This window comes from Crotalus tigris, unplaced genomic scaffold, assembly GCF_016545835.1.
Source record: "Crotalus tigris isolate CLP2741 ecotype Arizona unplaced genomic scaffold, ASM1654583v1 scf7180000024434.1680833, whole genome shotgun sequence".
In the NCBI taxonomy this organism is placed as follows: domain Eukaryota; kingdom Metazoa; phylum Chordata; class Lepidosauria; order Squamata; family Viperidae; genus Crotalus; species Crotalus tigris.
The window spans coordinates 474,094-491,732 of record NW_024100602.1 but is presented as its reverse complement, the minus strand read 5'-3'; the positions used below and the strand labels follow the sequence as shown (position 1 = coordinate 491,732).

Below are 17,639 nucleotides of genomic sequence, written 5' to 3'. Positions count from 1 at the left end.
AATGCTATATATGCATTAGTGTGCCCAGCTGTAGGAGACAAGGAAAGTAACTCCACCTTGTTATCCTCTTGGAGGTCTGGCATCCTGCATGATGGACAGCCACCTGAAAGGCCTGCTTGGTTTGGCATCCTTCCTTGAAGGCAAACACAGGAGTACTGATACTTTGATACATTGCCAGCCTCCAGAATGATATTAGAAATAGTTTTAAAACATATCCAGCAACTTTGCCTTAAAATATGCCTACATGTTTCAGAATAGAGCTGCTAACGGCAGAGATGTAATGTAAGTAAAATTATGGGTAAAGAATCCCTTTTGCTCAAAAGTATTGACTGCCCTTTAGCATCATCTCAAAAAATTGCTCAATCTTTGCTTGAAATTCTATTTGGTTTGGAAAGAAACTAGAAGGGAAAGTTGGGTTGGAGTTGAGAAAGGCCAAAATTTGGTCAGGCCCAATAGAGTCCTAGTTTCAGCAACATGTATTTCTTCAAGCACATGAGAATACGATGATCTGCCATACTTGGAACCTGATTCCTGCACTATTGTTAAAAAATAATGTATTAAGTCGCTTTAAAGTAAGTTTAAAAGGATGTATAAATGAATGGTTCATTAAACATGGATTTCCTGCTCTTAATCTGTATGCATTTTAAGACTTTTTATTAGAATGAAATGAAAATGGAGGAATTTATTTCAAATGTTCCACTTTAATTATGTTTCCATTAAAATACTGAGCAATTCAGATGAAAAGAGGATACACTGAGTGTGATGATGTCATTGCTCAAAGCCACAAAGATTTTTCTTATTTGGCAGGTGATGGTATACTGAGGATAAGGAGGAATTTCTGTAAGATCTCTTACAGACGTCAGATGACTATCAACAATGCACAGACTCTTAAAAATATTTTAACTAAATCCAATTTTCCTATGGAAAACAGACTCCTTGGAAAGATGGACTCCAACAGCTTGTATCTTGATGTCAGCCTACCCATAGAAAAAGGATATTTTTGAATGGGGGGCATTCAATGGGGGTCTGATCCATAAAAGAATGAATAGTGCAAGGAGCATGGATAAGAGAACATGAACTTAACGGCAAATTTCATTTCTTTGTTCTTCTTCTCCCAACGGTAAATGGCCAAGACTAGCAGTCTTCCACCCACTTTTCGACCCATAACCAGAAAGCTGCCACTGAGGTCATCAAGCTGAGGGCAAGGACACGTGCCTGCATTCTTCATATACAGTACCAGCTTTTTGGTGTCCTTGCGTTTCAGTGGCCCCACTTTGAGCACTTTTTTTTTCTTTTGAGTGGCCACTAATCGCCTCTCCCCATTTTCCTTTTTGATTTCCTTGATGTGCATCTTCACCACTGTGGAAGAGAGTATAGATAAAAAATTGCATTAAGGAATTACAACTTAACAACTGAAGTCACTGAAGGGAGAACTAGAGAAGTAGATAGAATTGTAAGTATACAAATTATGGAGTTGATGAGTATTGTTCCTTTACTTTTAAGTTTCAAAACTGACCTTTAAAATGCTGGCAGAGGAAGACAAAAGATAGTAGATGTCTGACAAGTTGAAGCTGCATGACTAAATGGGAGATTTACTCATCCTTTATCACATTTTTCTACTGGCTACTTTTTTTTGCACATGATAGATGCCTATTTGTTTTAAGGCCTAGCTACCAGATTTTTAGCTATGTCACATTGGTCATCTCTGAAGTCCATTATTGTTTCAGTAGTGAGAGCATCTGGGAAAGGTACAGATCATCCAATTTTTTTTTACAGTCTGAATTCAGGGGCTATATGGATTGTTAAAATAAGTTATGGAGCACAGCAGCACTGATTGTACATATAGCATTATGGGAATTACTGCAGTCATATTCATATACCGCTGGTTTCATCTTTTGATTTTTCTATGTGAGGGAAATTCTTTGGGTGACTTGGCACAAATTATTTCTAACAGAATACTACCTATGAATAGACCTTCCAAAAGTAACAAGAACTGGATCATCTAAATTGAACAAGCAAATCTGTATTTGGTTATGTGGGAGAAAATGTGCTACCTTGGGAAGTGCTTGTTACCATATACAATCTGCAAATAAAGGAAGGTCAGGTATTGATTTATGACAATTTTTGGGGAAAACCCTGGGAAAATTTAAGGGAATGTTATAAATTGTGTTTTTGAAGTGAAATATAAAAAAAAAAGTTACTTCAGGTTTGGGCGGGAAAAAGAAACGTGCTCATCCTTGAATCAAATAGAGTAGAATTCAGGATTGACAACCTTAATGTGATAACAGAATACCCCGCAAGCCCATCTCCACTTCCACCTGTGGTAGTAAACTGCTTTCCCTTCATGGCACAATTGCCTTCACAAAGCAGATGTCTTAGTCTGAGTAGATCTAGGTTCTCTGAGGGTGTGAAAATGTACTTGAAATGTGTTCTGCATTGGAGTAAACAAGCTGGTACCATCTTGCTCCTATACAGTAGTTCCTTGATAAGAAAAAAATCTAGTATCTTTAACAGCTATTTTCAGTCTTCTGTTTCCCTATATTGATTATTCTAAATATCTGGTTTATCTCATTCTTTGAAAGGACTGAATTTACAATAACTACATAAATATTTTATTATGATTATTTTTAAAATGTATATCCTGGCTCTTCTACAAGGACTATTCAAGGCAGCAAATAAATGATATAAACTTTTAAAATGGAGAACTACAAAAGAAATTTAAAAAATAAATAAAAAGTACTGGAAATACTAATAATTATAGGGGATGAATAGAGCACTTTTCATTATTATTAGCGCCTGGAGATTGTCTTAAAAAACAAATTCTATGATCAGGCTGTTATTAAAGCTTTTGTTTTTCAAATGTGAGAATATTCAAAGGTGTTGGAAGATATAAATCAGGCAGATCTAAATGATAATGCTGCTTAGAAATGTGAGAAAATATCCTAATTCAATCCATTAAGAGATGAGATGGGTTCAAACAAGACTTTTTTCTGCAGTCAAAATTAAGGGGTTCTGTGAGTCAAAAATCATATTGATTTGATTCCAGAAACAATCTGGAAGCTGCTGAAGGATCTGATTGAAAATAGGTGTAGTTCAAGCAGGGAAAGGGAAGTAAGAATAACAAATATATGCCATATTCCCAACAGCTGCTCATCCCAGATCCCTGCTGCTACTTTGTGTGTGTGATTTACCAAAGTCACTTGAACACATCTGCTCCATGATGCCATCTGCTTTGTGTTCTATCTCGCACTGGGTGCAAATCCTTGACACTGTAAAATGGAAAAAATGAATACGAGGTCAGAAAAACTGGACATACTTAGCATTCTGCCATGTATATTCGCAATTGATTTCAAGTGATGATGTTGATGTCCTAATTACTTTGCCTTGTTATGAACTTTTTAATTGTCACAAAATATCCTGAACAAACAAAAATACAGAATTCAGTTCATCCAGATAGAAACTTCTTACTGAAGAGAGTGGGGATAAGAATACATTTTAGGGAAACGTTTTCCCCCCATATAGCTATTCCTGTATTTTGTTCCCACTTTCTTTTACTATGCAGACATTTTTGTTCCAGTTGATTTCCATTTATTTTTCCTAGCTTTTGAATTAAAAGTCTTGACAATAAAAGGAGTATGTTTAAAGGATATTAGGAAAATCAAAATACATTGTCTCTAAAGGAACTTCATAAATAAGGAATTTTTTTTTAAAAAAAATCAAAGCCTTTGACTTCTTTGGGGGGAAAAAGCCTCAAGTAAAAGCTAAATAATATAGAACTGCTATCAATATAAATAATTTTTTGAAGGGTTAGCTATTAGAAGGTAAAATACTGATCAAAAAACTTTCTCAAATCAGTGCTTACCTATATATGCAAGGAATAAACTCCAAACATCTTAGATGTTGGCTACTGGATAATGGGAGCTATAGACCTTCACCCAACCTATAGCTAAAGATTATATGCGATATTCAACACTTTGGATGCATCCCTCTCGAAAACAATCTAGCTACTGAATTGTATTTTGCATTGTATTTTTAACATAATGTTAAAATGGGGATGCTTAAATAAAGAAAAATATAATTAAAGTTGGACCCGTGCTGTGAGACTGAATTAAAAATATATTCCAGATACATAAAATACATTGCAAGGTAAAGGTAAAGTTTCCCCTGCCAATTGTGTCTGACTCCAGGGCACAGTGCTCATTTCTATTTCTTGGCCAAGGGAGCCAAGTGTTGTCCCCAAAGACAAATACATTGCATGGGAATGTTATTTCTTTAGCTTTTTTGTTATTCTTGTTTCTTGGATTCAGCATCAAGCACCAAATATGACTTGCTTTACAAGCAGGCAGGCAAAAATTCTTGCTAGCAAAGACCTCTTCAGTCTGCCAAACATTATAGTAATTAATCAAGTTATTGACTAAAAATGATAATAAGGACAAAATAAAAGCAGAAGATCTGCATTGCCCTTTTGAAGCAATGCAGAGAGAAACCCCATGAGAAGACATTATTAGCTGTTCCTAAATATCAAATGGGGTGGAAGTCAGTAGAGATTACCCCCAAATACATTTCATAGTAAGCATGTTCCCATGATAAATTTTTGATTTGGGCCAAATTCCCCCTGCACTGGCAGCACTCATAGCTCAGTCATACTAGGAATAGTGGCTTTGTGGAATTCTTCATGCTCTGTGAAAGTCTATCTAATCTGCAAGACAGATTAGTGCTGATGTTTCAAAATCATTTTAATATTCCTCTATTTTCCTATTGTTTTTTCTCTTGCTATTAATAAAATAAAAAGGGGAAATAAAAGTTTGTTGATGGAAGCACTCTGAATTACTCTGGCTTAAGGATCAGACACAGGCTGTACAGCAGAGCAATTCTGAAATGAAAGGAGCTGGAGCTGAAAGCTGTGCTGGCACTATTTGTCAACTTCGTCAACTTGAAGATATGTGGATTTCAATCTCCAAAATTGTCAAGGTTGAGAAACACTATGTGCTGGAGTTTAGCTATTTCCCTAATCCTGGCCTTAGAAGCTTCTAAAGCCAGGGTTAGGGAAATGGCTATATCTGCTTCTTGTTCCAAGAAAATGCTGTCATGAAAATTGCTCTGAATGCTGTAGGGTTTGGGAGCAAAATAATATGCTTTGCCTCCATAAGTACTCTTGATCACATTCAAAAGCCTCTTTGTGGAAAATGGTGCTTACCAGATCCCAGATGTAGATTGGTTCTTAGCAGGTCCAGATTTGGTGTTCACCAAGTCCAGATGTAGAAAAGCAGGGTTTCTGTGTTCTTTTTCCAGCTTGCTCTATGATCAGAATACCTCTGAAATTACCCTGCCTTCTCTTTTGATCAAACAGTGCCTCCAGCTGGCTACTGTGCCAAAAGAATTTGCAAACAACTGCTTGTAGATAGCAGATGTGCATGCCTGTGTGTGGGCAAACATTTGTCAGTTTTAGTTCTGAAATCTCTGTATCCACCTCTCCCTATTGTGTTTATTGATATGAAACATTGGAGAGAAGCTGCTGCAATGATTCCTAGAATTGCATGCCTGAGAGGGCGAACACCTTCAAAGTTTATTAAGTGAAAAAGCTTGCAGAGAAAAAGTTGTTGGATGTTCATCCTATATGAATGCTACTGCTTTTGTAATTGGACTTGGAAGTAATATTCCATAACAAAAGAAACTCTGTGCAGCAATCCTGAAATCATTAGAAGGAACAAATTATACATGAGGCTACTAACAGACTGTACTTTGCACTGTAGTAACACACACGTTAATTACAAAGAATTGGGATATATAGATAGATAGCAAGAAAGAATGAAAGCCCCAGTGTCCTCAAGATATGAGGATAATGAAGCAGAAGGTAATGCCCTGCTCTGTCTTAGATTACAGAGGAAAAAAACATAGATGTGGGAACAGTGTTGTGTGGCAAATGTCTGTACAAGTTGCCTAATATGTAGAACCTTTAAAAGATAGAGGGTAGGAGTCCAGAAGTGTTTTCCAATCTAAGACAATTTCTAGGTGTATTGACTTTAAGTCGAGAACTTCCCAGCCTGCATGGCGATTGCTGAGAATTCTAGTACAGGTAGTCCTTGAATTACAACAATTCATTTAACAACCATTCAAAGTTACAACAGTACTGAAAAAAGTCACAACCAGTCCTTGCATTTACAATTGTGCCAGCATTTCCACGGTCACATGATCAAAATTCATAAGTAAAGGAATACCTATAATAGAAATCCAAACATCTGGAAGCATTGACACTGGGAAACACTAATATAGACAGAAGCATGCATAAGATTTGTTTCTGGGAACCAAAGTCCAAGGAGCATTGTAAAGTGGGTTTCCATGGGAATGGTATAAGAAACAGCTTTATTAATTTTTCCCCCACCTCCTCTGCTGTCCATGCTCTTACCTGGTGGCTGAGTAACTTGGTTGTTTCCAAACTGCACGGTGATGCACAGGTCGTTGTCGAAGGGAAATTTGTTGCAGTTGAGCATGTCAGGCCAGGGGAAGCCATAGGATTCCATGACAGGTGCACATGAATCCCGCACAACTTCACATAAGGAACGGCATGGGTAGATGGGCTGGTCCAAACAGACAGGTGTAAATAGAGAGCAGAGGAAAATCTGTGTGTCTGAGTGGCATCTCTTGGCCAGGAGAGGTACCCAGCTGTTGGCTTGTTGCTTGATCTCAGGCATAGAATCATGCTCCAGCAGATTAGGTAAGCGCATGCGTTTGTAACCCACATTATGGCAGAGCTGTAGGTCAGCTGGGATGTCTACACACTGTGATTGTTTGGTATAGAAGCGTCTGTGCTGAAAGTTATCTGAAGGCCAGCTGTAGTAATCGTATTCTTGACTCATGGAATGCACCCAGCCCTGCACCAGAGCCAGCAGCACTGCATCCAGGACATTCCATTGACGAAGTAAGATCATGGCCCAGAGATTACGTGCCTCTGCTGGAAAACAGGCAAGTGGAACAGAGTTACCACAGGTGCTATTGGCAATTAACTTACTGCTCAGTCCTAATCCCAGTCCAACTGAGCTGCCAGTCTGCTATTGAAACCAGGTACCTATGCCCAGGAAAGCAAATCTCTCCGAGTGGTTCTTATCACTATCAGCGGGATGGAAGGAGCTGAAGCTGGATTCACTTAAAGCTTTAGCACCACCCCCTCTAAATTTGCAAAGGAGCCTCTTGGGGGTAGTTAGCAGCCAATCTTCACTAGCAAGCTTCCCTCCTCCCAAGACTGACTTGGATGCCAGCCACGAAGATGTCCCCACCTCTAACTATCCCTCAGTCTCCCCCTCCCTTCTTCTTCTTCCCTTTTCTGGACTATCTGGGTTATTCATTTGCCTTTCACAACAGCCTTGTTCTTTTCCATAAGATACATGGCATCAGGCCACAGCTGCCATTGCCCTGAAATGCTACAAAGCAGCTCTCATTAGGCAGCAGATTTTCTTTCCCCAGGCTTCCTTTCTGGGGTGTATTAAAAATGAGCAGATTAGTATAAAGCTGCTTTCATTCTCCCATCCTATTTCAGGTGTGAAATATGTTAGTCCTGTTAAGCCCATGAAAAACCTATCTGTTTTGATTAGCAGTCTCTCTAATGAATTGAAACAAATGTTTAACCTACTAGTTAAATAATGAAACAATCACATTCTGACTTTTTCATGTAGAGATTACATGTGAAGGTTTTGGTGAGGGTGGCAGGAAATTCAGCCATCCCCTTTACAATATTTTTTGAGAGAGGCAAAGGAGAGCAGGTTTATGTCAGTTGTATCAAATTAACAGTGAAGGGACCTTGTCAGGAGGAAGATCACATGGAATGAAGAGAAGAATCCTCTTCCATCTCTCCTTACACCAAACAAGTAAATAGATGGTGTGTATTTTTTCTGGAGAACAAGAACTTGGACCATGTAGGATACCAGAAATTAACGCTGGGAGCATATGGGAGACTTTTGAAAGGGCCATTGTTGTTATCAGATGAATAAATGTCTGAAGTGTTATTCACCAGACAGAATGTGAACAGAAAGATAGTAGTTGCTTAAAGATCCAAGCACCTTATTCTTTGGGTTGGAAAACTCTTTGTACTTTCATATACTTTATGTAAGTATATACTTCACAAAACATTCTGGGTTGCAAACAAAAACAACATGATAGACTGATAGATAGATGTAGGATATACATCTCCCAAATAAAGACTTCATGCTAAAATAAACCACTCAGGACCACATATTAGCTGTGCTTTTACATCATGCAAACCCATGATTAAATGAATTACCCTGATTGCCCAAGTTTGCACAATACGTTGAACTCTAAATTAACCACACTGACTAGGTTTATCCACTATAATTGATGGTGATAATCTTTATGCCACTTTTCTGCTTAGCAAAAACATTTAGTATTACAGTTAAAACAATACCTACAGTATGGTATTTAATGTGCAGTAAAAATAAATGATATATAAACAACAAAGATTAGGGGACTGGAGGCTAAAACATATAAGGAATGGTTGCTGGAATTGGGTATGTCTAGTTTAATGAAGAGAAGGACGAGAGGGGAGATGATAGCAGTGTTCCAATATCTCAGGGGCTGCCACAAAAAAGAGGGAGTGAAGCTATTTTCCAAAGCACCTGAAGGCAGGACAAGAAGCAACGGGTGGAAACCAATCAAGGAGAGAAGCAACCTAGAACTATGTAGAAACTTCCTGACAGTTAGAATAAATAACCAGTGGAACAACCTGCCTCCAGGAGCGGTGAATGCCCCAACATTGGAAGTTTTTAAGAAGAGACTGGACAGCCATTTGTCCGAAATGGTATAGGGTTTTCTGTCTGAGCAGGGGGTTGGACTAGATGATCTCCAAGGTCCCTTCCAACTTTATTATTATTATTATAAACAAAAAAATGAAAGCACAGATACAGTATTTGTGCATTCATTCTGATTATTTATATTCTCCATTTTCAAATCCTTCCAATTCTAGCCAAGTGTTTTCAAGCAACATAGATAATTCAATAAAAACTTTTTTAAAAAATAAAATAAACAAACATAGAAACTAAACCCCTTCCCCAAGGCAGCTGATACTAATGGCCTTATAGTGGAGAAGGGAGAATTTTGGAGAAAAGGCTTTAATAACCCCCCCTCCCCTCCCCTACATGGCTTAATGAATAACTCAGCCAATTCTGATTCAGGAAGCTGTGTTTAAAACATACCATAGTTTAGCCCAATCACAATCCTTTTGTGGCAATATAGCTAGAATAAAATCTGTTAAGATTTCTAATACTTTACCTAATATTTCACAGCTGTGATGTATAAAAATAGCATTACAGGGCCTGGGATAAACCCTGAAATGTTCCTTACCTAGTCTGTGTCCAAAGTAGGATATGTTTGGAAAAAAAAGATGGGCTTGAATGTCTGCCCACTCCTCTTATAAATCCCACATGTTTCTCAAACTTGGCCTCTTTAAGATGAATAGACTTCAGTTCCCAGAATTCTCTAACCACTGATGTAAGTGATGATGCAGAGCTACAGGTCTTTGAAATCTGTAATTGAGCTTGAAACCAAACATCTACTTGAGCTAAGGAGCAGAAGGCTGTGTCCTTGCTGACTGTGTGAATGTGACTGGAAGGCAGCATTGAATCCTATTGAACGTGGCATGTATTCATTTCGATGGGATGTGTTAAACCACTCATTTTTTTAGGAAGTGATATTGAATCTAGATGGCAGCAAAGACACAAAATTTCTGTATCCCTATATTGCCATTTAGCTGTAGTTTGGATTTCTGCAACTTTGATCCACGTACTTGCACTGCCTTTGGATGTGTTAGGATTATAATGCACAACATCTCTAGCCAGCATAGTCCTTAGATAGGCTGGAGGTGGAAAGGAGTTACGGTCAAGCATATCTGGAAAAGCTAAACTTAACTATTACCTGAAGCCTTTGCTTTCTGCAATATAAATAGATCCAACAGACTTGGACTCCATTACTTGGGCCAACTGTGAGATGATAGTACAGGTAAGTCCTCGCCTTACAACAGTTTATCTAGTGAACATTCAAAGTTACAACGGTAATGAAAAAAGTAACACGACCCTTTTTCATACAACCATTTCAGCATCCTCATGGTCATGTGATCAGAATTCCGACACTTGGCAACTGATTCATATTTATGCTAGTTATGTCATGGGTCATGTAATCCTCTTTTGTAACCTTCTAGCAAGCAAAGTCAATGGGGAAGCTAGATTCACTTAACAACCGTGTTACTAACTTAACAGCTGCAGTGATTCATTTAACAACTGTAGCACTTAACAAATGTCTCACTTAGCAACATAAATTTTGGGCTCAGTTGTGGTTGTAAGCCAAAGACTACCTGTACAGAGTCAGAGGAAGTGGGGTTTTTTTGGTAGCTGTTTGCTTCCATCTACTAGTTATTCATATTTTTGGGCCCAGATCTAGTAGCTCTAAATATAAATATGCATACGCAATATAGAATAAAAGAGGAAGCTAACCTACTTGATAATATGCTAAAATTGCCATTGTGTTCTAAAAAGAATTTTGAAATCAGCAGAAATTTAGCCCATGTAGTTTTCTCCTTGCTGTTGAATGATTTGACTGTTGTTAAATATTTTTAATTCCCAGACCATTTCCAGTAAATGTGAATTAAGTGTACAGCAATGTCACCAACATTTGTGATTAAGTAAGGTTGTGGAAAAGACCTGCAAAGTTCTGGATGACTGCTAAATGTTAGCTAATACACAAACATCTCTTTGCTTCTGTCTAGTGGTTATCTAGACTTTTTTCAGCCCTAATCTTATACTGTAGCCCTAACTAAATATTCTCTTAACTTTTAATAAGAAACAGCCTTACCTGAAAAAGTTGAGGTTGGGATAAATACTGGAGCCCATTATATTGAGGGAAACCTAGCTACTTATTAAAGACAATATTTTATAAATCTTGTGAGAATTTATGTTGCAGCCAACATCATTAGAGAATTATTTCAAAGGTCAGACGAAAAACAACATGAAGCCAGAAAACCACCAAATAACATTATTTGGGAGAATTGATATGCTACCACTCTGCAGTGAAATGTGTAGAGTTAATGTAGGTTTCCTTCCAAATATTGAATGATGTACATTTAGCAAATTTAGAGGTGTTTAAAATGAGCAATTAGATTTATCACCTTTTCATTTTATGTGAAAATGTTGTGCTTTAAATAGACAAAGTCAATCAAGATACCTTTCTCTAACACTGAATCTTATCAGTGAATCTAATCAGTCATTAGAATTTCTTCTAATTAAATTATCTCTGCTTAATAGCTATTAAAGCATAGCATTCAGCTGGGTTTTATAAAACCTTTTTGCTTTAGGCATCCACCACCGTGTGCAAAAAAAAAAAAGGTTCAATCAATCAATCAATTTCAATTTCTCATGGGAAAAAAAAAGATCTCACAAAGTTGGAATTGATAGATTGAACTTTTTAGGCCACCCAGTCTGCCGTTACCACCACAGCCATGCCCATCCATTGGGCCATGCCCACGCAATGGGCCAAGCCCACCCAGCATCCGATGATACATAAGTGGGTTTTGGGTTGCAGTTTGGGCACTCGGTCACTGCACTAGGCCCTGGAAATGGGGCAGGAATGAACAAACTAAGGAAAGAGTTTCAAAAAGATTACGCAGTTCTGGGAAAGAAAAAAGCTTGAGAAGGACATTCAACAGAATCTCACTGTGACATTGTTTGGTATAAGATGGGTAGGCAACCTTGGCTCTTTTATGACTTGTGGACTTCAACTCCCAGAATTCCTGAGCCAGCCATAAAAGTGTCAAGGTTGCCTACCCCTGAGTAGAAGAGAGAAACTCCTAGAAGCTTTCAAGCTTTATTATATCCTACAACAATAGCCAATTCTTGAAATCCACATTGCTCCTGTTTCTTGACCTTACATGCCTCGAAGGGCTGACAGTGGGTAACATCCTATATATATTAGGTTTTGCTAACAAAGAATAAAGAGAGAACTGGTATAGCTATTTCGAGTTCCTTTAACTCTCTTCAGCCAGACTTACTCTTCTGAGATTCGAACCTGGGCTATCTGCATGTTAGGCAGTTGTTATAACCTCTAAGCCACAGGCTCTCTCTCACTTTATCTCCCAAAATAAGGTTCAGTAAACTTTCTTCCCAGGTAAATAGATCTAGGCTTATGACTAAAAGACTAACATCTTTATAGTTGGAAAATGTTTAACATGACAGTAAAATATTTTTAAAATGCATTTCAAATAAAACCTCTTTGCTAATCTTGCTATTCTGGTAGCTTGTATGTATTATGTGGTCAACATCAGGTGCTGTCATCCAGTTTCACATATACTACTTAGCAGAGAGATAACTTTTGGGGGACATAGATTCCAGGTGGGATCCAGCTTTGGTTTTTTAGTTGAAGTGGAGAGACACCTTCTCTCAAGCATATTAATTGGTGGCTGCCACTGGAGTTCAGATAAGATAAAGCCGTGTGGCTTTATCAAACCCACTGACTGGAGTGAAGGGGATGGCTTCAGGGCCCCAGTTATCCCAGCTAAGAACAAGATAAGCTCTCTGGCTCTGACAGAAAATCACTGGCTTCTGATGAATGTGCTGCTTTGATGTTGGTAATGAACAGTATGTGGAGGGGGAGAATGACAGGTTTTGGAGTGTGAGTATCACAAGGTGAGACTGCGTTATGTGGGAATTTATAGGAGTGTGAAAACAAAACTATATGAATCAGCCATCTGGGGTGATTTGGGGCTAACTGCTGGTTGTTTCTATTCATTATGTTATTTTTAAGGAAGAAGAGAATTTTATCTCTCTTTTGCTTGAAGGAAGAGTTAGCCTGAAAAGATTGTACACCCACTTAGAAAAGACGGCTGGGCCATTTGTCTTTTTTTTGTGAATGGCAATTAAGCCTTACCTGCCAAATTCTCAAGATCATTTTTGTTCAGAAGCTGCATTTCTACAGGCATCTTCATTCATATTGTCCTTTTCTTTTCTAAGATCTAATCCTTCCCAGGTGGTAGACTACTGTGAAAAAAGTCTAATAAGCCTGGGTCAAGGGTAGGAAGGAGCCAGGAACAAGCTGCCCTTCAGGTCCTTGAAACACAGATTAACAAACTCCAGCTAAAGTATTCCACAGAGATGCTCCATCTAAGGTCTCCTTCCCACTTGTACATACATTTGCATTAACCCTGGTGGAATACCTTGACTACCCTGATAGCTGACAAAGCCAATAGAGAAAGAGAGGATTGTTATTCAACTCACTTGAAGACAAATGTTTCCACAGCTTTTGGTTATAAAAAGAATCCTTTTCACTAGCAAATGATTTCTGGTCATCCAACCCCTTGACCTCATGCTCTTCGGATGTGCCATGTCTTATATTTCCTGCTCCTAATGCTCAGCTCAGCTAAATATCTGCAGAATACCCAAGACACAACCATTGAAACTGGAGGATTCACCATCACTATGAGTTCTAGAGAGATAAAAAATATATGTATTATTGTATTACAACAAGATAACTGAGCCATGTTACTCTTAACTGAATCATATAATTGATTGCCTGCATTTACAAAGTACGTTCATCCATTAATTTGCCATTAATCACATTTTGGCATATTGGGTTCATAAAATACAAATCAAACTAGCATATTTTGTGAATCTAACCATTAAGTGGGTGCATTGTATAGAGCAGGTGAGATAGATACCGGTATTGTGGGGAAAAAACTGCTGAGATTGACTTGATTAGGAATATATGCTTGTGAGTTCCCTACTTAAGGTAGCTGGGTTGCCAGACTTTCAAGTTGTAAAGAAAGGCTTAGGAGATAGAATACTGTATAGGGCTTGGCAGTATGCATATAAAAATGTCTATTGAGATCAGTATATAAAGCCTAATAGCACCTGATAAATGTAAGGGATGGCTATTTTGGAATGATCAGTCTGGAAATATAAGGGTTAACAATAACTCCAAACAAACCAAAAAGTGATTTGCTTATTTCTGGATTGTTATCCTGCAATTTTGTTCCTCTTGTTGATTCTAGAAGAAGGCAACAAACCTGAAGATTCAAGTAAGAGTTCTGGCTATTTTTATACAAGAGTCCAGTTCAGCCTAAAATGAAGTTAATTTGTGGTTCTGCATATTGTGGGAATTCAGCCATTGTTCTGACATATTGGGCAAACAATGTAATTCCATTAAGCCATAAAAGTTTATTTCTGTTGCTGCATAATTTTATACGAACATAGCAGTTGCCCTTTGTCAATTTGTGTTAAATTAGTTGTGTGAACCCAATTAGTATGTCTAACATTGTTTAAGTTTGGGCCATCTATGGTACTAAGAGGATTTTTCATTCTGTTATCAAGGAGATATAGGAGGAATTATTGGCATTTTAAAATGGTTTCTTTATAGCCTAGATCAGGGGTAGGCAACCTTGGCTCTTTTATGACTCGTGGACTTCAACTCCCAGAATTCCTGAGCCAGCATAGCTGGCTCAGGAATGTTGGGAGTTGAAGTCCACGAGTCATAAAAGAGCCAAGGTTACCTACCCCTGGCCTAGATAGCCACCTTAGAATTTCTTCTTGTTCTGCTTGCCACAAGATGTATGGGGACACTTGTCCTAAATTCGAAAATGAAGATTTGTTGACTAGTGTAATTTAGTGATTGAGATATACAGGCAGCTGGTGTCCAAAGAAATGTCTAGATCAGGGAAGAAAGGGGTTAATTATGATCAGAGTCTTGTTTAGATAGCGAGAAAGCAGGGGTTAAATCCGCCCTCTAGCTGGGGGATAGGCAGCTATGCTCAAATGCCGGTTGGGAGGGGCAAATAGATTTCCCTGTAGAGTCTTTTTGTTTGTTCTTTTCACTGAGAGACATTATGGTGAGACAGGATGACGCCAACCTGAAAATGAGTAGAGGGAGTTGGGGGTATCGCTGTAGAAAGGAAAACAGAGGGAATACCAGGTATTGATAATAGGGGTGGAGGGTGTGGCAGCCTCTACTGATTGTAGATTCCTAGGTAGATTTGCTTACCATGTAGCTTGACAACTTCCCACAAGTTAACTAGCTAGGGAATGTCCAGATGGACATTCTGCATAGTTACTGAAATATGTGATAAAGAAATCTCAATGTGCATTCTCTGTGTGATTTCACCTTCCCTAACCTGGTTCTTTCATCATTGTCCAACTAATAGGGCTGTTAGCTCTTTGCAGAGTAATTATAATTACATGGGGAACTGGATTGAGATCTTTTTCTCTTGCTGAATGGAATCATGTTCTAGCTACTCCTCTAAATTTGGAGAACTAGACATGAGTGCAGTATAATCCTTAACTCATGTATGTGTGGAGGGAACAGATATCCATGTACCATATGTCTTAAGCCAGTGGTGGCGAACCTATGGCATGGGGGCCAGAGGCGGCACTCAGAGCCCTCTCTGTGGGCACGCACGCCGTCGTCCCAGTCCTAGGCCTTCAGCTGGGTTTTATAAAACTTTTTTGCTTTAGGCCTCCGCCGCCGTGTGCAAAAAAAAAAAAAAAAAGGTTCAATCAGTCAATTTCAACTTCTCATGGAAAAAAAAAGATCTTGCAAAGTTGGAATTGATTGATTGAACTTTTTAGTCCCACCCAGTTTGCCATTACCACTGCAGCCATGCCCACCCAATTGGCCACACCCACCCGACACTCGATGATGCATAAGTGGGTTTTGGGTTGCAGTTTGGGTACTCGGTCTCTAAAACGTTCGCCATCACTGCCTTAAGCAATTCTTTACATTTATTGGTTATAATGTTGCCAAGATTAGAATTTTCTGACTCTTCCATGTCCCTTGTCTTAAGTATACAAAAGGAATGAAAGAAATGCTCTTTCTGATGTATGCAATTTATTTTCTCTCAGGACCTCAACAGTGTAAATGCCTTTTTTTCTTTACATTTTTTTGATGTACAGGCATATTAGTGATGCCTTTGGATACTTGTACCTAATCGGCTCAAATGGTGGAGTTATCTTTGACCAGGAGCTGCTTAGAATAACTTAGCTGGGAAAATCAGCCCAGAGAATATTGTTTCTAAAATTCTGTTGAGTAATAGTAACAGATTTCAGGATCTCCTGCAAAGTTTACTGAAGTCTTGAGATCCAGGAGCAAAACAATATGCATATACTAAAAATATACTCTTCAAGCTCCAAATGTGGGTCTCTGGTCCTTCCTTTTCATAAGGACATTGATGGTTGGGAACAGTTCAGAGGAAAGCGAGTGAGTGGCGATGATAATTGGTTTGGAGTGTGAGACATAAAAAGACAAAAGAACTAGGCAACTAAAACAAATAGAAGAGAATACTGATAGCACGACACTGTTTTCTGATAACTTGGAGGGTGATTGGGCCAGAATAAAGGAATATAGACACACAGAAATAAATCAATTAGCACTGGAGCAAACGGCTAGCTGCTCCACCTCGACTTTTAAAAATAATTTGTGGCACTAATATATTTTAGGAAAAATATTTGAAAGTCTTTTCTGAAAAGCTGTAGTAGTTTCACTTAAAGAAAACCAGTTAGTTGGTTTGGAGGTCTTTTAGCCTGTTTTGCTTCCAAGGTTGCTCTTTGTTTTCCTTGCAGACTTTTGTTGCCTTTTCCAGCTGTACTGATGATCATCTAGACTTCTGTTGGGGAAAATGGACCATCTGTTGAATGCGGCTTGCAGAAAAACACATTATGGTTCATTGATAAAAATATCACAACTCTTTTTGCTGCCTAGTCTGCCATGTTGATTATGTGAGCAGGCCTGTCCAGGCATTAAGTGTATCTTTGTTGCTTTCTCTCTTCTCATTTATAGCATGCTGCCTCCTGTTACAATCTGTTCCTTGTCCATCAAAATTGAATTGAGCCAATCCTGGAGTTTCTGTAAAAAGTTATCTCCTCAGAACATTACAGCAACACACACCATTTGTGCCTTTAGCACAGGCGGCCACAAGATATTATTTGCTGTGAACTGCATAACTGAGTTTAACTGCTTTGTTTAGAATTTGCTTTATCTTAGCCTTCTCTCAATTTATATATTGATGTGATCCACTGTTGCCTTCTGCATATATAGAGACTAGGGATATTCTTTTTTCTGAGCATTCTATGTAAATTTTGAAATGTTAAATACAACCTTCATCTTCCCCAAACTCATGATCCAGATGTTGGACTTTCAACTCCCATAATCCTTAGATTCCATTGTTGTGCTGGCCAAGGATTACAGAAGCTGCAGTCCTATGCATGTGGAGGGCATCTAGTTGGTAAAGTCTGATCCAAATCAAAGTATTTCCTACATTCACTTGCTTTTCTGTAAAAGAATCTGTATGATGTCTGGATGGCACAAAGATGTTCCACATTTTCTCTATGGCTCTTGGTTGAATTGGCTCTTGTTGAATTTTACTGTATACAGTATTTAGGTACATATCACAAAGTTTGGTACCCCAGTAAAGAATTGGTTGATAGAGGGTGTGAGAAATAATGACTGTGGATGACTTAACAGGTTTAAAAATAAGATTTCATTTTTTTAAAAAAATGATCCTAGTGAAATTAAATCCCCCAATATCATTTTTCCTCTTGTAAGAATGATTATGTATTGGTGAAAGGTCACACGGAAGATACTAAGTTTTCCTAACTACA

General features: G+C 38.3%; 1 protein-coding gene across 6 annotated transcripts in view; it reads right to left on the bottom strand.

Annotated features, from left to right (window-relative positions):
- Positions 1-414: 414 nt before the first annotated feature.
- Positions 415-17,639, bottom strand: part of LOC120302567 (cartilage acidic protein 1-like) — a 90,558-nt gene continuing 73,333 nt past the window's right edge. For 4 of the 6 annotated variants that reach the window (XM_039331153.1, XM_039331154.1, XM_039331157.1 and 1 more), the window contains 3 exons: positions 6,407-6,952; positions 3,192-3,269; positions 415-1,359 (listed from right to left, as the gene is read on the bottom strand). In XM_039331153.1, the coding sequence (XP_039187087.1) occupies positions 1,016-1,359; positions 3,192-3,269; positions 6,407-6,952 (968 nt within the window). In that variant the 3' untranslated portion in view covers positions 415-1,015. Of the gene's footprint in view, positions 1,360-3,191; positions 3,270-5,197; positions 5,299-6,406; positions 6,953-13,268; positions 13,384-17,639 lie in introns of those variants that run through there. The other 2 variants (XM_039331160.1, XM_039331155.1) reach the window with 2 other exon arrangements.